The sequence below is a fragment of the Anomaloglossus baeobatrachus genome, chromosome 1, assembly GCF_048569485.1.
Source record: "Anomaloglossus baeobatrachus isolate aAnoBae1 chromosome 1, aAnoBae1.hap1, whole genome shotgun sequence".
NCBI lineage: Eukaryota > Metazoa > Chordata > Amphibia > Anura > Aromobatidae > Anomaloglossus > Anomaloglossus baeobatrachus.
In genome coordinates this window covers 643,998,132-644,023,236 of record NC_134353.1, presented here as the reverse complement: position 1 = coordinate 644,023,236, position 25,105 = coordinate 643,998,132, and the positions used below count along the sequence as shown (strand labels likewise).

At 47.6% G+C, this 25,105-nt stretch overlaps 1 protein-coding gene across 3 annotated transcripts in view; it reads left to right on the top strand.

Moving 5' to 3' along the window:
- The window catches only part of LOC142296961 (immunoglobulin superfamily member 1-like), a 164,908-nt gene that overhangs the window by 117,912 nt on the left and 21,891 nt on the right, over positions 1-25,105 (top strand). For all 3 annotated transcript variants that reach the window (XM_075341148.1, XM_075341139.1, XM_075341131.1), the window contains exons 5-6: positions 519-803; positions 15,420-15,701. In XM_075341148.1, the coding sequence (XP_075197263.1) occupies positions 519-803; positions 15,420-15,701 (567 nt within the window). The remainder of the gene's footprint in view (positions 1-518; positions 804-15,419; positions 15,702-25,105) is intronic.

The following is a 25,105-nucleotide window of genomic DNA, read 5'->3' as shown; positions in this document are numbered from 1 at the left end:
TATCGCTGACTATTGGGCCAGCTTAGTCTAGAATAGAGTCATATAGGGAGAGCCATCAGTGGGGGCGCCATATTGCAATAACTGAGTGTGCCAACCTCCGAGGCTAGGAAGGAAACTGTGTAGGTAAAAGAATCCCTCCTCCCTGAACCCTTTTAATTATTTGGAACCTTGAACAAAAATTCTGTGCTTTTTAGTGTTTATATACCTGTTTTTAATATATACTTAATAAAATACCAGTTTTAGAGGTTTTTGCAATGCCCTGCACATGAGGTAACAGGCATAACTATTCAGGAGAACTATACTACATTTCTAATTTGAGGTATTTGCAAATATTATTATTATATCACCTATTACATAATGGGATAATATCCCTTTAAGGAACATCTTGGATAGTTTTATGTATATTATGTTGTTGGGCTCAGTCACGTTATTCAATGCATTCAATGATGCCAGAGTAAAAATAAATAAAAAAGTAGCTATTTCTATTAACCCTATTTCCAATCTGAATCTTTTTGCAGATCCCCCTCCTGCTCCTGCTCTATCGTTTGAGCCCCAGAGAAATGTCTTTGTTGTAAATCAATCATTGGTGATTCGCTGTCACTTACCAGGAGAACAACAAGCCACAGAAGTCTACCTGTATAAAAATGAAATGATAGTGAGAGGTGCTGATAACTTCGGAGGTTTATTTCTTGAAAATACTGAAAGGAGGAATACTGGAAACTATACTTGTCGATATAAGGTTGATATATCAGGGCGTACGGTGGATTCCCGTCCAAGTGACACAAAGCCTTTAGTTGTCATAGGTACTGTTTGTTTGTTTTTTTATCTTTTAAGTTCTTTCACTTGGTATTTTAGATTATGGAACTGTAAATGCAGTCATGGGCTAACAGATGAATCCTCCAGTTGGCCCCTGTGCAGGAGTGGGTCTGTCTTATGCCTATGTGAGCAGTCTGTACAATACACTAGAATAACTATGTACAAAGGAGGCATCTCATCTTGCACTACAAACTACATAGAGCAGGGCCACATGAAGCCCTCTGGCTGTTCTAGTCCGGCCTGCAGACCAAGACAGCGGAAGTGTGACGCCCTGGCAAAACCAGGTAGTCACAAATAGGCCCCTGCATAACACCTTCCCTCACTAGGAAACACACAGCCAACCATTAAACCCTAGTCACCCCCCCTTAAGGAAAAATAGACACACCAGTGGGCGTGACCAGGTGGTTGGGACACGTCCATCCAGGGGTCCAGACAGCCAGGGGGCGGGAAAATCAGTAGTTTATCTTAGAGTTCAGTCTTGGAGTTCAAGGACAGAGGCGTGTGGAGTGGAGGTCAGGCCTGTGTGTCAGGCCTGAAGCAAACTGACAGGTACCAGGAGGTAGGAGCCCTGGTGCCTTGGCTAGGAGGCAGACGGTGGTCTCCGCCAGCAGGAGATGGGAAGACGGCTCGGTGGAACCGAGGTGGACCGGGCCAGGGTTGGTAGCCCGCCGGTACCGACACGGGGAACCAACCCGGAAACCGTAGCACAAATGGGGGTACTCGGACCCTGAAGCCAGGAGCCAGAAACAAGTGAAACTGGTTAATTAACCGATTGAGGCCAGGACTAGAGGTCCTGTCCCACCCAAAGTCCCTCATAGAAGACAACAGCTACCGATTAGGGATAAGAGTCACCACCAGGGCCTATAGATCCCACGGGCCAGTGTCTGCGGGCATGGCTCCTTAGGCAATATCCAGCCGGGAGCAGACTCCTACGTTTCAAACTGGGAAGTCTTTTCTACTTAAACAGTGCAGGAAAAGGATAGAGACCACAAGCCGGGTGGGGGATCCCGAACGCAACCGGCCACGGCACCGGCCACCACCACCTTGGTTTACCAGAGACTTGTGTGTTTTACTGAAAGTGAGTACACCAACACGCCCTGTGGTCGTCATTCCTCCTGCATCAGAGCCATCGGGTCCCGGGGCCACCATCCCTGCCCACGGAGGGGTTAACATCTTCCTGCACAACATTTCCCCCGGGTACCCCGTAACAGCAGCGGTGGTGTCCCACCTCACCACACACCATGGGTGGCATCATGAACCTAGTACGGCCTAGCCCGTACATCTACGTCCCCCATTTTATTCGGCGTGTCCGCGAGACCCCCGGGTCCGGAGACCCTCGAGCCACCACCCCTGAAGGCCGGGATCCGAGCAGCGTCGGCTGCTGGCACGGGGGCGGCACAGAAGGTTTCCAAACAATGAACCGTGTGTCGCACCATGCCCTCTGCCGCGCGGCTACCACTGCTGACCTGCTTTCTCTAAGTCACCGCTATCCGCAGGATGTGGAAAGCCGTGAACATATTGGTAGAGGAGGGCCATGGGTTCCTTATGTCACCGATCAATGGGGAAAATGGAGAGAGGTGAGTACGTGGTGGGTTTTTTTCGTCATATGTTGTATGGGGGCTATGTGGGGCTCATGCTGTATATAGGAGGTTATGTGGGGCTCATGTATGTAGGAGGCTATGTGGGGCTCATGTATATAGGGCGGCACAGTGTATATGAGCGGCACGGTGGCTCAGTGGTTAGCACTGCAGTCTTGCAGCGCTGAGGTCCTGGGTTCGAATCCCACCAAGGACACCATCTACAAGGAGTTTGTATGTTCTCCCCGTGTTTGCGTGGGTTTCCTCTGGGTACTCCGGTTTCCTCCCACACTCCAAAAACATACAGACAGGGAATTTAGATTGTGAGCCCCAATGGGGACAGTGTTCCTGATGTATGTAAAGCGCTGCGGAATATGTTAGCGCTATATAAAAATAAAGATTTATTTTTTTTATTATTTTATTTTATAGTAGGCTATGTTGGGGTTAAAATGTATATAAGAGGCTATTTGTAGGCTCATATAAGTATATGGGTATGTGCGCACGTTGCTTTTTACCTGCTTTTTACCTGCTTTTTTGCTGCTTTTTCTTCTGCGCTGTTTAATGCCAAAATGGATGTGTTCTTCTATTCAAGCAAAGTCTATGGGAATTTGGGTTTCTTGTTCACACTATGTTGCTCAAAATGCTGCCTTTTTGTGGCAGAACTTTGGTCAAAAACTCAGCTTTGCAGTGCAAAACCCAAATGGCAAAAACAATTGACATGCTGCTTCTTTGAAAAGCTGAGTTTTTGACCAAAGTTCTGCCTCAAAAAGGCAGCATTTTGAGCAACATAGTGTGAACAAGAAACCCAAATTCCCATAGACTTTGCTTGAATAGAAGAACACCTCCATTTTGGCATTAAACAGCGCAGAAGAAAAAGCAGCAAAAAAGCAGGTAAAAAGCAGGTAAAAAGCAACGTGCGCACATACCCTATAGGAGGATATGTGGGACTCGTGTATAGGAGACTATGTGGTGGTTCATGCTCTATTTAGGAGGCTATGTGAGGGTCATAAAGTATATAGGTAATTTTGGGCTCTATGTGGAGACTATGTGGGGCTCATGTATATAGGAGGCTATGGGGTGCTCAAAGTATATGAGGCTATGTGAGACTCATTCTATACATAGGAGGCTATGTTTCATTTATAATGTATATAGAAGGCTATGTGGAGAATTATAAAGTACATAGGAGGCTGTGTGGAACTTATGCATATAGGAAGCTATGTGGGGCTCAAAGTATAGACAGTGGGGAAAATTAGTATTTGATACACTGCTGATTTTGCAAGTTTTTCCACCTACAAAGAATGGAGAGGTCTGTAATTTTTATCGTAGATACACTTCATCTGTGACAGATAGGATAAACAAAAATTCAGAAAATCACATTGTATGGTTTTTAAATAATGAATATGCATTTTATTGCATGAAATAGGTATTTGATCAACTACCAGCGAGAACTCTGTCTCTCACAGACCTGATATTTTTTCTTTAAAAAGCCTCTTAGGCTAGTTTCATACTTGCGTTCAACGGGATCCGTAGCATTGCGTTGTGTGACGCGTGCAACGGATGCGTTGCATATAGTGGCACAACGCATGCTACAGATCGTACAAAATAACGCAGTCCGTTGTAGTTTTTTTTCCTTGACTTTACACATCTGAGCATGCGCAGTTGTGTAAAGTCAGCTGCGTTAACGGAATCCGTCAAATGACGCATTCTAACGGAATCCGCCACCATAGGCGTCCATTATAAAAACAACGGACGCCTAACGGATTCCTGCAGATTGCGTTTTTTTGACACTCCGCCAAGCGCAGAAAAACGTTACATGCTGCGTTCCATCCGCCCGACGCAGCGTAAAAATAACGCCGCTGCGTCGTCTAGCGGATGCAACGCAGACACTTGCGTTACAGTGCGTCGTCCATACAACTCTATGGAGAATAGCACGGTCCGTTAACGGACTGCGCTATTCTCCATAGTGACGGAATGCGCTGAACGCAAGTGTGAAACTAGCCTTACTCTGCACTCATTACCTGTATTATTTACACCTATTTAAGCTTGATACCTGTAGAAAAGACACCTGTCCACACACTCAATCACACTCCAACTTCTCCACCATGGCCAAGACCAAAGAACTGTCTAAGGACATCAGGGACAAAATTTTATACGTGTATAAGGCTGGGATGGGCTACAGGACAATAGGCAAGCAGCTTAGTGAGAAGGCAACAACTGTTGGTACAATTATTAGAAAATGGAAGAAACACAAGATGACTGTCAATCTTACTTGGTCAGGGGCTCCATGAAAGATTTTGCGTCTTGGGGGTAAGGATGATTCTGAGAAAGTCGTAGAATGAGCTCAGTACTACATTGGATAACCTGGTCAATGACCTGAAGAGAACTGGGGCCACAGTCTCAAAGATACTATGCCGTCATGAATTAAAATTCTGCAGGGCACACAAGGTCCCCCTGCTCACGCCAGCATATGTTCAGGCCCATTTGAAGTTTGCTAAAGACCATCTAGATGATCCAGAGGAGGTTTGGGAGAAGGTCATGTGACCAGATGAAATCAAAATAAAACTTTTTGGTATCAACTCCACTTGCATGTTTGAAAAAAGAAGGATCAATACAACCCCTAGAACACCGTCCCAACCATGAAGCATGGGGGTGGAAACATTATACTTTGGGGGTGTTTTTCTAAAAAGAGGATAGGACAATTGCACCATATTGAAGGGAGGATGGATAGGGTCGTCATGTATCACGAGATTTTGGCTAATAACCCCCTTCCCTCAGTAAGAGCATTGAAGATGGGTTGTGGTTGAGTATTCCAGGATGACAATAACCCAAAACACAGACAGGGCAACTAAGGAGTGGCTCCATAAGAAGCATTTCAAGGTCCTGGAATCTCCATACCTAAACCCAACAGAACATTTTTGGCGGGAGCTGAACTTCAATGTTGCCCAGTGCAGTCCCGAAACCTGAAATATCTGGAAAAGATCATGTATGGAGGAGTGGACCAAAATACCTGCTGCAGTGTGTGCAAACTTTGTCAAGATAGAACTACAGGAAACGTCTGATTCCATGTGTGCAACCAGTATTAAATTCTGTTTATCGATTGTATCAAATACTTATTTATGCAATAAGATGACATTTTTTTTTTTTTTTTTAAATCATACAGTGTGATTTTCTGGATTTGTTTTATTCTTTCTGGCACGGTTAAAGTGTACCTATGATAAAAATTACAGACCTCTCCATTCTTTGTAGGAAGGAACTTGCAAAATCGTCAGTGTATCAAATACTTATTTTTTCCACTGTAGAAGGCTATATGGGCTCATAATGTATATAGGAGGCTATGTGGGGGCTTATACAGTCAGGGCCAGAAATATTTTGACAGTGACACAAGTTTTGTTATTTTAGCTGTTTACAAAAACATGTTCAGAAATACAATTATATATATAATATGGGCTGAAAGTGCACACTCCCAGCTGCAATATGAGAGTTTTCACATCCAAATCGGAGAAACGGTTTAGGAATCATAGCTCTGTAATGCATAGCCTCCTCTTTTTCAAGGGACCAAAAGTAATTGGACAAGGGACTCTAAGGGCTGCAATTAACTCTGAAGGCGTCTCCCTCGTTAACCTGTAATCAATGAAGTAGTTAAAAGGTCTGGGGTTGATTACAGGTGTGTGGTTTTGCATTTGGAAGCTGTTGCTGTGACCAGACAACATGCGGTCTAAGGAACTCTCAATTGAGGTGAAGCAGAACATCCTGAGGCTGAAAAAAAAAGAAAAAATCCATCAGAGAGATAGCAGACATGCTTGGAGTAGCAAAATCAACAGTCGGATACATTCTGAGAAAAAAGGAATTGACTGGTGAGCTTGGGAACTCAAAAAGGCCTGGGCGTCCACGGATGACAACAGTGGTGGATGATCGCCGCATACTTTCTTTGGTGAAGAAGAACCCGTTCACAACATCAACTGAAGTCCAGAACACTCTCAGTGAAGTAGGTGTATCAGTCTCTAAGTCAACAGTAAAGAGAAGACGCCATGAAAGTAAATACAAAGGGTTCACATCTAGATGCAAACCATTCATCAATTCCAAAAATAGACAGGCCAGAGTTAAATTTGCTGAAAAACACCTCATGAAGCCAGCTCAGTTCTGGAAAAGTATTCAATGGACAGATGAGACAAAGATCAACCTGTACCAGAATGATGGGAAGAAAAAAGTTTGGAGAAGAAAGGGAACGGCACATGATCCAAGGCACACCACATCCTCTGTAAAACATGGTGGAGGCAACGTGATGGCATGGGCATGCATGGCTTTCAATGGCACTGGGTCACTTGTGTTTATTGATGACATAACAGCAGACAAGAGTAGCCGGATGAATTCTGAAGTGTACCGGGATATACTTTCAGCCCAGATTCAGCCAAATGCCGCAAAGTTGATCTGACTGCGCTTCATAGTACAGATGGACAATGACCCCAAGCATATAGTCAAAGCTACCCAGGAGTTCATGAGTGCAAAAAAGTGGAACATTCTGCAATGGCCAAGTCAATCACCAGATCTTAACCCAATTGAGCATGCATTTCACTTGCTCAAATCCAGACTGAAGACGGAAAGACCCACAAACAAGCAAGACCTGAAGGCTGCGGCTGTAAAGGCCTGGCAAAGCATTAAGAAGGAGGAAACCCAGCGTTTGGTGATGTCCATGGGTTCCAGACTTAAGGCAGTGATTGCCTCCAAAGGATTCGCAACAAAATATTGAAAATAAAAATATTTTGTTTGGGTTTGGTTTATTTGTCCAATTACTTTTGACCTCCTAGAATGTGGAGTGTTTGTAAAGAAATGTGTACAATTCCTATCAGATATTTTTGTTCAAACCTTCAAATTAAACGTTACAATCTGCACTTGAATTCTGTTGTAGAGGTTTCATTTCAAATCCAATGTGGTGGCATGCAGAGCCCAACTCGCGAAAATTGTGTCACTGTCCAAATATTTCTGGACCTAACTGTATTGTATTTTAGAGGCTTTGTGAGGGGCTCATACTTATATTTAAGGTACTGTGTGTAGGCGCATACTATATAAAGGGAGATGTCAGCATACTTAATTATGCTAAATATTAAATGATACACTCAGCTTTATATATTAGATTAGTTGTATGTATGTACAGTATGTGTGTGTGTGTGTGGGCACAGTGATGTGACTTTATCGCTCCCGCTGTGCACAGCAATAAAGACACAGCTTCAGAATGCTCCCTGCTGAGACTGGAGCAGCGGTGAACCTGTGGCGCCCTGGACTAGCCAGGTCGTCACAGGTAACACACACACACACACACACCCACCCCCAGACAGTTACATTAGCCAGAAACAAAACCCTTGTTGCCTCCCTCCAGGGTCTGATGTCCACACCAGGTGGGGTGGAGCCAGGCGGTTGGCCCCACCCCCCGAGGAGTTCACAGGCCTGGAGGCGGGAAAAGCAGTCAGAGAGTTCAGGAGGTTGAAGTGAGAGGAGTAAAGTGGAGAGTGTCTGGGTTTGTGGCCCAGGCACTGACAACATGGTTGACAGACGGTGGTGGCCATCTGCAGGAGTGGTGAATCAACGCGGAACCGTAGGACCGGGGTCGGGCGTTGGCCCGCCGGTACCGACTGGGGAGCGAAGTGAAGCCAGCACACACAGGCAGGGCCATCGGACCCCGACTAGGCTTGGAGCCGCCGTCAACAGTCAAATCCGAGTGTGACAGGAACCCCAGGGGTTTCCTAACAACCAAAGACCGTTAGAAGGCAACCGTCCGCACCGTGAGGGTATACAGCCACCGCCAACGGCTAGAGACCCAAGGGCCAGTGCCTGCAGGCAAAACGGGCTCCTCCGGCATCCATACACTGGGGAGCGGACTACCGTTGGGGATCCATCGTAGTCAAGACGGTACACAAAGGTGCAGGGAAAGACAGCCGCCATCACCTGTCCGGGGAGAGACACTGCAGCCGGCTGCGGGACCCGTCTATCCAGCCGTTTGGTTTACCAGAGACTTTGTGCATGTCTTGCTGAGTGAGTACACCCATGCCATCCGGCACCACGCCGCGCTGTCCCTGCAACCCTGCACCTCACCGACCCTGCCTCCCCGTCACACCACCGGGCCCCGGGACCACCAACCCCTACTCACGGAGGGGGAAAACAACATCCCAGCTGCTACCTACCATCGCTCCCGGGATCCCTGTCACCAGCAGCGGTGGTGCCCATCTTGTCCACAACCCGTGGGTGGCGTCACAGACTAAATCCCCAAAACAAACCAACCCCCCTTTTCACTCACGGGCGAGGAGCGCCGCTCGCGTCCCCGGATCCGGCCCACCGCTCGAGCCACCGAGCAGCAGCAGCGCCGGACCCGAGCGTTAGCGAGCGCAGCGCCCGGCCGCCCGCAACAACTTGGCGTCACGAACAGGATAGAACCCATCTACTTATCAGTAGAAGTGCGCCTTGTGGTCTCCGCCAGCGGTGTCCGGCCGAAAATTTTGGAGCGCCGCCATCTTTGGCGTGAAGATTTCCCGCTCAAGCATCTTCCCTGAGCAGGGAAGGCGCAAAAGCAAAGCCCCACCCCCAGCAAGCGGAAGTGCTGAAGAGAACCAAGGGGAGCGTGTGAAAGCCTGCTTATTGTAGCCGAGGCCATAAAAGCGGGGACGCCAGGACTCTGCAAACATTTGGTTCCTGGAACGCTGCTGCGCAAGATGTCCCGTCCGTCCAGAACCGCTGAAACCCCAGAGCCCACGCCAGGAACAGCGGCGTGGGTGGAGGTCCGGACCGCGCGGATGTGCAGCCGCCTGCAGGCCCAAGTACAGTCCCTCGTGGAAGAATGGATGGTCGACATGGCGGAAGTGGCGGCAGCCGTGCGGAGACGCGAGGTGGAGACTGAGTTGGAGGAGTGGGTAGGTGACCCACGCCCCTGTGTCCCCGAGGGACCGGTCGCTGCGGCTGAGGGGCCCGGTCTACGCCCGCTCACTCTGCTGCCTCCACCGCTACCCGCTTCGGTTGCTGCTGCCCCGCCACTAGGCCCGCTACCCCCACCACCGGTAGCGGAGCTTCGGCCATCTGCCCTGGAGGACCAGCCTGCAAGTGATGTCCACAGACCACCCGTGCCGCTACCGTGAAAGATCCAGCGGGAGGTGCCGGTCCTCGAAGAAGAACCGTCGGCACCGGAAGTGGCCGCCCCTAAGTCTGTCCCGGCTCCGGTAGTCCGTCTGGTCCCGAAGGAGGCGGAGGTCCAGCCAGCGAGGACCCCTGTTCCCAAACCCCAAACATTGGCTGAGGCTGCGCCGGGTCACCGCTGCGAGGCAGCACCCCAGGCCATGTCACCGCAGGACCTTCCAAAGAGGGCGCCAGTTGTGGGCAGCGTGAAGGAAGTCCCGCGGGGCCCGACCCGTGCGCGGGGGCATGCAGACGCCCCTTACTGGGACAGGGAGCCGGCCCCGCTGGCCCGGGAAATTGCGGAAAGAGAGCGACAAAGAGCCGAAGTGGTGGCCCGCACCATCCGCGAAAAGGACAACCTCCGCCATGCTACATTCCGGGTACAGGGCCCGGTGTAGGAAGGACAGGTCCGAAGGTTTGACCCCCACCGGGGGTATGGCTTTATTTATGAGCCGGGCCTGGAGGCCGAGGTGTTCGTGGCTCGCCGAGACGTGCATAACCATCTGCCGATGGGCCACCCAGGCCAGGACCTGCTGCCAGGTGATCTCGCGTCCTACACTCGACACTGCGGGGAGAGGGGCTGGTTTGCCCTCGATGTAAAGGTGAGGGAAGGCCGTAGTTTCTAGGCGGAGTCCCAGTCCCCTCCTCCACCTAGCCGTCAGGATGTCATGGTGGAACAGGTCTACGAAGAGGTCGACCTAAAGTAAAGGCAGCGGTCCACCGTTGCACCCTGTTGTCTCCCGTTGGGACCCTCATCAAGATTAACACTAATCAAACCAAAAAATCATCTGATTACCGTCCGAGAAGAGAACCGTCCCCGTTGGGACTGAAGTTGCCCCCTGTTGTTAAGCTCATTCCCATACCCACATGAGAAACTCTTCATGAACATGGCCGAGAACTGGCAGGCCACCCACGAACTTGTGACTTGTGGGCTCGTAAATAGTTTTATGGGATGGATACCGTTACTGCCTCCGGAGAGGCTGATTTGGAGTATGGGCCTGGAAGATAGAGTTGGCCCAGGCCTGCCACTACCGTAACCGGTGGCAATCCTCCGGGGGTCAGGGGTCCCCCTGGACGTGAGGTCCCCTGAAATGACAGTCGGGTGCGAGTAACCATACCCGTTCCCGCTCGGGCAGCCTGAACCTTGACTGGGGTCAAGGGGTGCTGCCCACTTCTTAGGGGCAGCATCAGGGCTAGGTTGCTTGGGTGGGAGAGAGGAAAACATCCGTCCGTCTGTGATTAAAAATGTTTTATATGTGCAACGTTAAAGTGACCAAAAGAATGCTTATGTTTTAAATGTTTACCGTTACATGTTAGTTATGTTTTTACAGTTGAAAAATAAAACCGGTGATGGACGGGCAGCCCGCGGATGGTCTGCATTTCACAAAGGGGGAATGTGGTGCCCTGGACTAGCCAGGTCGTCACAGGTAACACACACACACACACCCCAGACAGTTACATTAGCCAGACACAAAACCCTTGTTGCCTCCCTCCAGGGTCTGATGTCCACACCAGGTGGGGCGGAGCCAGGCGGTTGGCCCCACCCACCGAGGAGTTCACAGGCCTGGAGGCGGGAAAAGCAGTAAGAGAGTTCAGGAGGTTGAAGTGAGAGGAGTAAAGTGGAGAGTGTCTGGGTTTGTGGCCCAGGCACTGACAGCAAGGTTGGCAGACGGTGGTGGCCGTCTGCAGGAGTGGTGGATCAATGCGGAACCGTAGGACCGGGGTCGGTCGGTACCGGCGGACGGGGGAGCGAAGTGAAGCTAGGACACACAGGCAGGGCCATCGGACCCAGACTAGGCTTGGAGCCGCCGTCAACAGTCAAATCCGAGTGTGACTGGAATTCCAGGGGTTTCCTAACAACCAAAGACCCGTTTGAAGGCAACCGTCCGCACCGTGAGGGTATACAGCCACCGCCAATGGCTAGAGACCCAAGGGCCAGCGCCTGCGGGCAAAACGGGCTCCTACGGCATCCATACACCGGGGAGCGGACTACCGTTGGGGACCCATCGTAGTCAAGACAGTACACAAAGGTGCAGGGAAAGACAGCCGCCATCACCTGTCCGGGGAGAGACACTGCAGCCGGCTGTGGGACCCGTCCATCCAGCCGTTTGGTTTACCGGAGACTTTGTGCATCTCTTGCTGAGTGAGTACACCCGTGCCATCCGGCACCACGCCGCGCTGTCCCTGCAACCCTGCACCTCACCGACCCTGCCTCCCCGTCACACCACCGGGCCCCGGGACCACCAACCCCTACCCACGGAGGGGGAAAACAACATCCCAGCTGCTCCCTACCATCGCTCCCGGGATCCCCGTCACCAGCAGCGGTGGTGCCCATCTTCACCACAACCCGTGGGTGGCGTCACAGACTAAATCCCCAAAACAAACCAACCCCCCTTTTCGCTCCCGCATCCGGCCCACCGCTCGAGCCACCGAGCAGCAGCAGCAGCGCCGGACCCGAGCATTAGCGAGCGCAGCGCCCCGCCGCCTGCGACAAACCGCGCAGATGTGAGTGCTTTTTTTTTTAAATCAGTGAGTAGTGATGGGTGGACCCAGACTGTAAAAGTTCAGACCCGTATTGTTTCGAAGGTACCCGAGTGCGGAATTCTCAGGGAACTCCAGTTATTGGTCTGGAACCAACTCAGGAAATACAAAAAAATAAGGGAAACGTAAAGAAAAAAAATAAAGCAATCAGGCTGTACTTACCAAGTCACCGGCATGGCTGTAACTGCCCCCGCAGCTGCTTATTCACTTCCAGGGCTACTCATTACCTTCATTGCATATACATGGCTTTCCCCACCCACCGGCGCCTGTGATTGGTTGCAGTCAGACACGCCCCTAAGCTGAGTGACAGTATGCCTGATGCTTCCAATCCAAGACTCTGTCTGCAGGTCTATATTATACAGTAACAATAAATAAATAAATAAAAAACAATTAGCGTAGGGTCCCCCCTATATTATGATATCCAGCACTGCAGCCCACAGCTGAGTGCTTATCTTGGCTGTGTTTCAAAATAAGAGGAACTGCATGCAACTTTTTTTTTTCATTTAAAAAAATAATTTAAAAAACAGAATGCGGTCCCCCCTATTTTGATACCCAGCCATGATAAAGCTGACAGATAGGGGCTGATATTCTCAGGCTGGGGAGATCCATGGTTATTGGGCCCCCCAGCCTGAAAATAGCAGCCTGCGGCCACCCAGGATTGCCGCATCCATTGGATGTTCCCATCCAGGAACTTTACCCGAGTCTTCCGATTGCCCTGGTGCGATGGCAATTGGGGTACTAAGGGGTTAATCACAGCTCACAGCTGCCACTAAGCCCTAAATTAGTAATGGGAGGCATCTATGAGACCCCCTATTACTAATCTGTAAGTGAAAATAAATAAACACAAACACTGAAAAAATCCTTTATTTGAAATAAAGTACAAAAATCCACCCTCTTTCACCATTTTATTAACCCCCCAAATACCCCTGCAGGTCCAACATAATCCTCATGAAGTCCCACGACGATTCTAGCTCTGCTACATCATGTGGCTCACTCAGTCTCTGCCTGAATTGTATAGTGGGACTGTTGCATCTAATGGATGTGGCAATCTTGGGTGTCTACAGGCTTCTTTATTTATTTAAATAATTTAAAAAATCGCATGCGGCTCCTCTTATTTTGCTACACAGCCAAGATAAGGGCACTGCCGGGGGGCTGCAGCCTGTAGCCGTGGGCTTTTTCTGTGCTGGTTATCATAATATGGGGAGACCCTAAGCCAAATGTTTTATTTATTTATTTTTATACCATGATAGACATGCATAGCGTTTGTGATTGGAAACAGTCAGCTGACACACTGCCAATCAGGGTGGGGTGTTTCTGACTGCAACCAATGATAGATGCTGGTGGGCAGGGAAAGCAGTGCAATGAAGGAAATGAGCAGCCCCGAAGTGAATGAGTGGCCGCAGAAGCAGTATACCGCCATGCCAGGGCCTCAGTAAGTATAGCCCCCTTGCTCCTATCCCCCATCCCTTCTACCACCATTTTTAATCATCAGATGCTAGTCCCCATAGACTTATATGGGGACTGACGTCCAGCCAGGTACCCGGGATCAATCCCAGACTGGAAACGGGTTTTTTTTTAACTTGGTTGGACCCGCCGGTCCCAAGTATCTGCAAGTCCACCATCACTATCAGTGAGTACACAGTGGCCATAATATTACGTAGATGACTATGGGCTGTGCATTAAACTATATGGAGTACAATGGGAAGTGCAATATACTATATGAAGGGCTATGGACTGTGCATTATATATGGAGGACTATGGGCTGTGCATATATAATTATATGGAGGACTATGGGGTGCATTATATTATATGGAGAGCTAATCGGTGCATTATAAGGTACAGAGGACTGTGTGGGGGCCATTATACTGTTTGGAGGGCTAGTGAGGGCATTATACAGTGTGGAATGGTGTGGAGACCATTATGCTGTATGTAGGCCCATTATACTGCACGGAGAGCTGTATTTTGATCACAGTTAGGGATTATGCTGTGTTGAGGGTCACAGTACTATGCTGGGATAGTTGAGGGGGGTACAGTAATTTCATCATACTGTGTGTGGAGGGTACTGTGGAGGAATTCACTGTGGGGTATCATGCCATGTTTGCGGGGCACTTTTGTTGGCATCATACTTTTTGGGTCCAATGGAAGGGGAATCTAATTGTTTCAATAGGAGGAGAATTAGTTTGAAAGGGCTTAAAAGTTTTTTTTTTGGGGGGGATCAATTAGAACTTCTGCTATGGGGCCCTATGATTTCTATGTACGCCCCCTGGTGGCAGCGATAACAGAAGTAGACAGCAGAAGGTGAGGCTTAGATAGTGGGTAGAGGACTTACATTTAAAACACCACTCCAGCACTGAAATAAAAAAAATCTGCAGGAGTGGTGCTTTAATTTATTTGGTACATCTTAAGATATGGGGAAATAAAAAATAAATTAATGCATCCTTGTGGGCTTAAAGATGTAACACTTTGGCTATACATCGAGAGTCAATGTAACATGTAGTACATCAAGTGCCCCAATAAAAATGACAAAAAATACTATTACTATTTTCTGTGCATCATATATATATATATATATATATATATATATATATATGTGTGTGTGTGTGTGTGTATGCATTTCTTTACTTGTGTCCACAGTGATATTTTTTTATCTCTAATTGAATGCTACAGTTGCTAGCTTGTTGCATTTGTTACTATGGGATGCCATTGTATCATTGTTGCATTCTCTCATTACTTCTCCTCTGTTTAAGGCTGCTTTCACACCTCCGGTTTCTGCAATGCGGCACAATCCGGCACTTTGCAGGAAAATCGCAACCGTTTTTTTTTGCTGCCGGTTGCGTTTTTCATGCATAGACTTTAATTAGTGCCGCATTGTGCCGCATGGCCTTGCGTTCCATCCGGTTTTTGCCGCATGCGGCAGATTTAGCCGATGCGGCGGCCGGATGGAACGTTGCCTGGCACGTTTTTTCGTGCGGCAAAAAAAACCACATTGCGCCGCATCCATTTTTCAATGCATGCCTTTGGCGGCCGGATGCGGCGCGATGCGGCAAAAACCGCATCCGGCCGCCGCATGCGGTTTTTGCCACTGCGCATGCTCAGTAGCATGCCGCAAGCGGCAAAAACCGGACGGGCCGCATGGGAAAAACTTATGCAAAGGATGCGGTGTTTTCACCGCATCCGTTGCATAGCTTGCACAGCCGGATTGAGCCGCACTGCTCAAGCCGGATGTGTGAAAGCAGCCTTAGTGGTGCAATGCTGTGTTACATCTGGTTCAGTGAAGTTTGAAACCCAAACCTACCTGCACATATACTATATTTTTTTATTTTGCAGACCTGCCCCAAACTCCAGTATTACGGTATGGAAATAATATTCAGAATCAAAGTAGACAAGTAGAGATTGTGTGTGAGATACCAAATCCTTCCTTCTCCATAATCCATGGATATCGTTTGTATCGAAACGGAGGAGAAATTTTCTCAGTTCGGCAACAAAATCAATTTGTCATTAACTACAATCTGGAATTTGATGGATGCTACTCCTGCCGAAGCTTTGTAGATATATTAGGAGAGGAAATCCTATCACCCAAGAGTGCTGAGGTTTTCTTGACACTAGAAGGTAAGATAAATTTAACATTACGGCTCAAAATTGTTCATGACATGAATAACATTTGAACCAAGAGGTAAAATTCCAAGAAAAGGGCTCAGAAAATCGTTAATATAATGGAGTGGTATGGTAGCTGCTCCGTGAGACAGCTGGAGATTGCCGAGAAGAGTGTATAAACAATGAATACAGAGGTGTTGGGCATGCACTGCCACAGCTCCACCTGTACAGCGGTTTTTCAGAACCCTATTCTTGGCATCAGTTGAGGTCCCAGAGGTTGGACCCCCTTGATCTTTGATACAGGACTTACCCTGGGGGAAGGGATAAATTTAGATGTTGAGAATTGCCCTTTAACACCTTCTTAACATAAGACACACATGTATGTCCTACGTCGGGTGCAAGTGTATAGAGAGGGCTTAGGAGATAAGTCTTCTCCATACATGGCATGTGCAGGCTTTCTTATACAGTCAGCACTTGCTTTTATAAACTGCGATTAGAGCCATCTGCTGTTAAAGAATTCAAATTCTGTGGCCGATTTTTAACTACAGCATTTAAGCAGTATAGTCCCGTTGGGACTTAAAGAATAGAAACACAACACTTTTTTTCAAAATTAAAATTAAATATGATTAAAAATTATATGTTTGGTGTCATCATAATCATACTGGCCTGCATGTAATTTTTTTACTGCACTATAAGCTCACTAAAAATTAAACCAAAAAATCAATGGTAGAATTGTTGTCAAGAAGCCATAGCTTACTGTTTCCAGGATACAGTGAGTGACAGCTCAGCCAACCAATAGATTGCAGGGGCATACTGGGCTGTCATTATTTTTTATAGGATCGCCCAGTAGCCCAATCTCGGGCAAGACCTGCTGACCTTCTCTATTTGTCACCATTCAGGGTGATTGCCTGACTATTTAGCTGGCCAGCAATGGTCAGACCATTGTCAGTCGTAGCTTTGCTCTGTGGAGTGTGTGCTCATGTTTTACTATTCTGAGCTCTTGCTGCCTGACCTTGCACCTTGTATTTAACTTGTTTTCCTAGCCCCTTTGTCTCTATCCACATTGTTTTAATCTGAGGATGGACTGTCACCTGTTTACTCTTTTGCCTTACCCCTCTACTTTTGATGTACACTTTCGGTATTTGACCCTGGACAGCTTGATTTTTTTATTTTGGATTGCCGGCATCACAATTGCCTTTATTTTCGCCATTTCGCCCAACGTAGATCTTTTTTATATTTTTCAGTCCATTAAATGGTGAACTGAATTGTGTTATTCAATACTACATCACGTGCCACAAAACACACGCAGTAATAGTTGATTAAAAAAAATGGCTTCTGAAAGATGGGTAGGAAAAAATGAAAGCAGAAAAGTGAAAAAAAAAAAGATAATCACAGACTAAATTAATTCAACAGTTCAAGTATAATTGAAAGCATCAGTGAATAGGTGACATGTACTGTGATTTGGGTACTGTCACTTTACTAATCAGAATATACGAAACGTATAGTTTCAGCACGAGGTATGATTTTTGAATGTTGCAAAATGAATCAACCAGAATAAATACTGAATTTCTCAGGCAATCCTCTTATTTAACCATCTATTTCTGTCATAGAAGTCAAAGCAACACTGTGTTACCCCACGTAGCACATCCTTTGTTCACAGAACTTAGTCAGGCATCACGCTTCATACTTATTGTTCCAAAATAATTCCACATAGTAATTAATTTTAGGCTTATTGTGTACAATACTAGCTAACTCTATGGGATTAGTACAGGAATTCCAAATTAGAATTAACAAAAACAAAAAATTACAAAATCTCAATTTATTCAGTATACATTAAAACTGTCATAGGACATAGTCTCACAAAAACACTCCCCTTAAAATGGTAACCCACAGTAGGAACAGTCTGACGGTAGGGGGTAGGTAGGTGCAGGACCAGATCAATAGACCTCAACTGCCCTGCTACTGCCCTTGATAGACCGCACTACCTGGCTGCAGGAGTCAGCACCCTAAATAGCGCAAATGGCACCACCACTCATCGTCGACACTCCCTAATAAGTCTCTCAAATCTGTCCCTATCTCACTATGTGGATACCAAACTCCGACCAATCCGCTTAAACAATACAAAAGACAAAAACAAGAACATCTCTATGATCTCGTATAAGGTCACCAATGGTAATGCCTGGCCCCCACTTTACAACATAGTCCCTGACACCAATGCGACAATGTTAATAGGCTAATAAGCGTGTCACAAAGAGCCAGAGACTCCACTAATAATTTTAATATGCTTGATCTATTGTTCTCTTAAACGAATAATATTATATATAAAGATTCCAATTCATGTGTAATCTAATATATAAAGCTGAATGTGTGTGTGTGTGTGTGTGTGTGTGTGTGTGTGTATATATGTATGACCGGGATTGGCATCTGCACCGTGGCAGCTACAGCCACAAAATTTTGCACACTCATACTTCTGGACCCCAAGAGTGTCATAGGCTATGTTTTGAGGGGAAATGTTAACCCCGCGCTTTACAGTTATTCACCAATAAACCTGCCTCCATTAAAGCGAATGGAGCTGGGAGCCACAGTGCAGCCAGAACTTCAAAAGAATGCGCAGCCACGCCCTTAAATGGAATGTTGGCATGTCACAATGCAGCCAGGGAAAGAGACAGACACAGACAGGGAAAGAGGCAGACACAGACAGGGTAAGAAACAGACTCAAAGAGATAGACACAAAGAGACAGACTGACAGGGAAAGAGACAGACAGGGAAAGAGAAGGAAAGAGAGACACAGGTTAAGAGACAGACACAGACAGGTAGAGACAGACAAAGAGACAGACACAGGGAGACAGACAGGGAAAGAGAGGGAAAGAGACAGAGAGGGTAAGAGACAGACAAAGACAGGTAAAGAGACAGACAAAGAGACAGACACAGGGAAAGAGACAGAGGGAAAGAGGGAAAGAGACAGACAGGGAAAGAGAGGGAAAGAGACAGACAGGGAAAGAGACACACAGGGAAAGAGACAGGGAAAGAGACAGACAGGGAAAGAGACAGACAGGGAAAGAGACAGAGAGGGAAAGAGACAGACAGGGAAAGAGACAGACAGGGAAAGAGACAGACAGGGAAAGAGACAGACAGGGAAAGAGACAGACAGGGGAAGAGACAGACAGGGGAAGAGACAGACAGGGAAAGTGACAGAGATAGATAGACAGACAGGGAAAGAGATAGACAGACAGGGAAAGATATTGAGACAGACGGAGAAAGAGACAGAGGCAGTCAGAGACGCAGATAGGGACAGACAGGCAGACAGGGAAGGAGGAGACAGCCAGAGAGACAGACAAAGATAGATGGGGAAAGACACAGACCTTGATAGAGACAGACGGGGAAAGAGACAGAGAAATAGAGACAGACAAGGAAAGAGACAGAGACAGGCAGACAGGGAAAGAGACAGACAGGAAAAGTCACAGACAAAGAGACTGGGAGACAGACGGGGAAAGAGACAGACCTAGAAAGAGACAGATGGGGAAAGAAACAGAGAGATAGAGACAGACAAAGAAAGAGACAGACAGAGACAGGCAGACTGGGAAAGAGACAGACGGGGAAAGAGATAGACGGGGAAAGAGATAGATGGGGAAAGAGACAGACTGGGAAAGAGACAGATGGGGAAAGAGACAGACGGGGAAAGAGACAGACGGGGAAAGAGACAGACGGGGAAAGAGACAGATGGGGAAAGAGACAGACGGGGAAAGAGACAGACCTAGAAAGGGACAGACCTAGAAAGGGACAGACCTGGAAAGAGACAGACGGAGCACATTACTTGTCCAATTTAGTTAAATCTGTGTAGAATATGTGTGGTGTTGAAATGTATGTTGTGAAATGCTTCTATTAGCTTAGGTTTTGCCTTTTAATAATTACATTTCTATTTGTTTTGTGGTTTTTGTGTGCAGAATAAATTTTTGTTAATACATTCTATTTTGTTAACAGCAGTTATTAACCCGGGCGAAGCCGGGTAGTACAGCTAGTATATAATAATGTTGGAGATGTTCAAGAACAAATTACTTCCCCTTAGAAGTCTGAAGCCATATCTTTATCTTAGCCTCAATGCATTTCTCCTGCGTCACAGGTTCATCAGTAGTAATGAGTGAACCTTCATTCTCAAGGCTCGGTGTTTGGGCTTGAAAATTACATGAAAATCCCCATAGTGAGTATCGCGCTGTGCTCGTGTCTGAGTGCTGCGCAGCATTGTGCGTGTTGCAGGAAGTGTGTGATCAGCACAAATTTGACTTACATTCTGCGTTCTAAGATGTTTTGTTCACGGAAAAAATAAAAAAAAAACAACAAACAAACACCACTCTGCATTCTAAGATATTTTGTTCACGAAGAAAATTGAAAAAAAGACAAGAAAAAAAAAAACAAACACAACCCACCTCCAGAAGTGTGGTGTTTTTTTTTTTACATTTCTCCATAAACAAAACATCTAAGAAGACAGAATGTAAGTCAAATTTGATCCAATCACACACTTCACACAGTGCGCACAATGCTGCGCAGCACTCAGACACGAGCACAGCGTGATACTCCCCCGGGGATTTTCACGTCATTTTCTGAGCCCGAGACTCGAGAATAAAGGTTCACTCATCTCTAATCATCAGGATGCCTTGGAGGGATAAATTTCCACGGACGTGGTAGATACTGTAATAAAATACAGATGTTTGATTCATAAGGTCAGTGTTACGGTTGCTGTGGCACTGGAGACTATGTTTGGATTTCTTGCTACTGCACATGTGCAAGCGCTGGAGACTAAGTCCTATCTTGGAGCCATTGCACATGTGCGGGTGACATCATCGCTGACACGAGGTCACATGTCTCTGACACCTTCTAAGCTGATTGGCCGCTGGTCATGTGCTTGTGACACGTGGTCACATGTCTCTGACACCTTCTATGCCGATTGGTCGCAGGTCATGTGCTTGTGACGCTTTGCTCGGTGATAGGCCAGCATGACGTCATTGCTGTCATTCTGGCAGCGGATTGGCTCTGGTGTCCTCCATCTTGGATGAGGCACAGAGTCTATATAAGACCCTGACGCACGCCGCCCGGCGCTCAGTCCTCTTGGTTCCTGCATAGGAGTAGATGCTCTGTGCATGTCCCTTGCGGCACCTATTTTATCTAGGTGAGCGTTATCGGTAGGGTAACGCTCTTGTACCTTGCAGCTTATGCTGTGGTCCGTATCCTCGCACCTTAGTGGAGCGGTTATAGGCAGGTGCTTGCTGCACATGGTCTGATTGGGCCTTGTGGTTCTACTCTGAGGTGAGCGCTATCGGTAGGGTAGCGCTCCTGTACCTTTCAGCCGTACTGTTGTCCGTGTCCTCGCACCTTAGTGGAATGGACATAGGTAGGTTAGGTGGTCGTTGCCTTCTAGGGTAACGCTCCACTACGCTGCCTCCTGCAGCAGTCCGTATCCTCGCACACTAGGGGAGCGGTCATAGGCAGGAGTTTCAAGCTAGCAGCCTTGCTGCTGTCCGTATCCTTGCACCACAAGTGGAGTGGACATAGGTAGGTACCATATTGCACACACTACACCTAGTCTCTGTGACTGTTAACTGAGACAGGTGCTTTCACGCTCATAGACTGTGAGACTTCTATGCACTTTTATGTTGTATTACTCACTCTTTTGCATTTCCACTCCTATGTTATCTAATAAGGTAGTCGCTGTGACTTAAACAGTATACGCCGCTATTGGTCTTGGTGACACTGTGACGCAACAGTGTCAGTACCGCTTTGGTGGTACAGGTTTCCCCTGTCCTCTGCCATACTCTGTAGCAGAGCTCTGCACGGTGGACCCTGACTGTCGGATAGCCTTCCATTCCCTTATTATCCGACAGCCCCCGTAACAGTCAGGCTCGGACGTGTAACTTATAAAGTCCCCTTAATATTATAGATAAAGGGACTTCCTATAGTAAAAGTACGTGCCCATATGTGCCAATAGTAATATTACCCCCTTGCTATAAAGTGTTCAGTACTTGTGATGTTATTACATTAAAGGTGACACCACAGAGGGTACCATTAGTGATGCCACTGCTAAAACTTTAAATTGCCCTGGTTCCAATGTCCCATACCTGAATGTGCTCCTGTTGATAACTTCTGTTCCACCAGTCAGTGCGCCATTACAGGACACTGCAAATAGTCAGATTATAAGGGTTGAGTGGATCCTCCCTCCCTGGCGGGCGCAGGCGAATAACGGAGCGACACAGTGGTGCCGGCTCAAGGTTTTTACTGACTGTAGCTGATTACACACACGCCAGGGACCACCTTTGTAGTGCCGGGATCCACCGTGATGGGCTCCAGCCGATCCTGGGTAGTTCAGAGGTCAAGTCCGGTGCACCTTTCTAAAGTATACCCTTTCCTGGCTGACTCCTGCGCTTGCTTCTCCCACCTGCATTGCACCTTCACTCACTGAACCCTGTATCAGTGCCAGTGAATCCTGTGGGGTGGCGTGAAGCTCTATCCCTTTGGTCCTTGAGGGTCACCTTCCAGTGAATTCATATGCAGTGGTAGCTTTGGTGTCTGCAGTCACCTCAGCCACTGGTTTTGCTACTGAAGCCCGTAGGTTATACTCCTCTAGCCTAGGGATCAGTCCCTGTGTTACAGCCAAGTCCTTCCGCTCGTAGATTATTTGTGGACCAAGGTCACGAGAGGTTAGCCCCCATGGTCTCTAGGACCCCTTCTGTCTGTGCCCGGGCCGAGCGGTACCTGCTGCAGGCCGCGGGTATTAGCTCCTCTACTGCTCCTCTGTCTCTCCTCCACACTCCACGACTCAATGTTCCCACTTGTACTGTCGCGTTCCCACTCCTAAGACTCTACCCCCTAGCCTGGCTTCGGGTATAATCACGCCCTTGCCATGTCTGATGAGGTGTTTCTGAGCCTGGGTGTTGTGCTTCTGTGTGAAACGGAGTTGACCTCTTTCCTTACCCGAGATTGAATACCTCACCTCTGGCTGAGGTGCAGTACCTCTGTGGTGACTGAAGCCTCAGGGGCACCACACTACCCCACAGCAAATACCAGCATGTCCTTGGGCTGGAACAAACAAAAATATAGTGGTGAAGTTTGCAAGTTTTTATATGCAATAAACATTATAAACATTTTCTTCCCTTTATGGGAGGCACCATCTTGAACGTTACCAACATCATAAATTCTTATATTTCACTATAAAATTTAACAGTATAAAATATTTTCTTTGCATAATAAACTTTTTGAAGAGTACGATGCCAAGTGTCCTTCCACCACTCCTCTGATGTGTAACTTGTAACAACAAATAAAGCAGAGTGGGGCACTGTCACGTCCCCACCGGAGCCCGCTCCTGCGACTTCTGCTCCGATCGCCAGACGACGCCATCTTCCCACCGTGGATAGTGCTGGTGATGGGAGAGGAGTCGGTGCCCGTGGCTCTGCGGAGCACAGGCTCCGCTCATCCACTAGGCTGGGTTTCCCTGGAACCTGCAGTACCACTGGCTGACTGTAGGTGGCGTGTGTGTCTTCCAGATGAAGTTGCCAACATTCAGCTGCAGCCAATGGGAAGACACCACACCCTTCTTATTCCCCCTCCTGTCACATGACCACTGCCAGAGATAGTTCTGTACTCCTGGCTCATGTGCTGTTTGTATGTTGATTCCTGTGCGCTGACCTTTGCTTGTTTTTTGACTACCCTCCTGCCTGTCATTTTTGTACCTTGCTGCCAGTTCCGGATTTGACCTCTGCTTTGTCTCCTCACTACACCCTTGCCTGCCGATTCGGTTCCTGTTTTGCATCTCCTGGTTTTTGACCCTGCCTGACGACCACGGCCTACAGCCTACCACAAGTAGTGATCTCTGGGGCTCTGTGTAATTCCAAATCCCTGTATAGGGGTTAAAGGGTTGCAGAGTTCTTGGGGTCCTTCTTTGTGAGCGGCTTTTCTCTAGACTTCCCTTACAGCCAGTCTGAGTCTGTGGCTCCAATCAGGCATTACATTATCTCTGGCCCACTAACACCAAAAAAAAAAAAAGAGATGGATCCTCTCCAAACTGTGATGGACCAGGTGCTGACCCTGTCTGGCTTGGTTCGGGGACTCGCAGAGCAAGTACAAGAGCTCCAATCTGACCAGGTTCAAGCTTCTGCAGCACCTCCCTCATCATGTCCAGAGTCCCGTCGATGTCAAGGGAGCAGATCACGTTGGGGAGACCATCATGGAGAGCCTGGATCTCAGAGACAATCGCTTCCAGAGCAGCAACTGCACCTGAGTGAGCTCCAGGATACTCAGGCGCCCAGGTACTTCCTGCAGACCCTATAAAGTTAATGTTACCTGTCTCATTGTCTCACCAGGGAAAAGCTGTGCGGCTGCAGGCTTTTGTTGATTGTGGCTCTGCTTCTAATTTCATAAATTCTGATGTAGCAAAAGAGCTGGGTTTGCCTTTGCTGAGACTGAACTCTCCCATTAAAATCTCTGCTATTGATAATACCCCTCTCACTCAAGGTGTGGTTAACCTGGTAACTCCAGAAATCTCCATGCTTGTTGGGGCTCTACACGTAGAATCAGTGTCATTTTTTGCTCTTGAAAACCCGACAGCAGTAGTGGTATTGGGCATGCCATGGCTGCGCAAACATAACCCGGTCATAGCCTGGCACCAGGGTGAGATTGTGTGCTGGAGCCCTGAGTGTCAGGAGACGTGTATGTCGCTATCTGTTAACCTGACTAGAGCTGAACCTATTTTCATACCTTATGCATTCAGGGATTTTGCTGATGTGTTCTCTGTTTCTGACTCTGAAAAATTACCTCCACACAGAGATTATGACTGCCCCATAGATTTGGTCCCGAATTCCCGACTACCCAAGGGTAGGATTTATAATCTTTCTGGTCCAGAACATCAGGTCATGATAGATTATATAGCAGACAGTCTGCAGAGAGGGTTTATCAGACCATCCAGGTCACCAGTCGGCGCTGGATTCTTTTTTGTGGAGAAAAAAGATGGTGGCCTCAGACCTTGTATTAACTACCGTGAACTTAATGCTATTACTGTAAAAAATCAGTACCCTCTGCCACTCATCCCCGATCTCTTTAACCAGCTCACAGGAGCCCGGTACTTCACGAAGCTGGATCTCAGGGGTGCATATAACCTAATCCGCATCAGAGAAGGTGATGAGTGGAAAACAGCATTTAATACTCCAGAGGGACACTGAGTACCTAGTAATGCCTTTTGGGTTAAGCAATGCGCCAGCTGTCTTTCAGAACTTTGTTAGTGACATTTTCAGAGATATCTGTGGTCAATATGTGGTGGTCTATCTGGATGACATCCTGATTTATTCTCCTGATGCTAAGTCAATGTCAAACATGTCTGCACTGTACTCCAGAGACTCAGGGAGAACTCCCTATTTGCTAAGTATGAAAAATGTGTT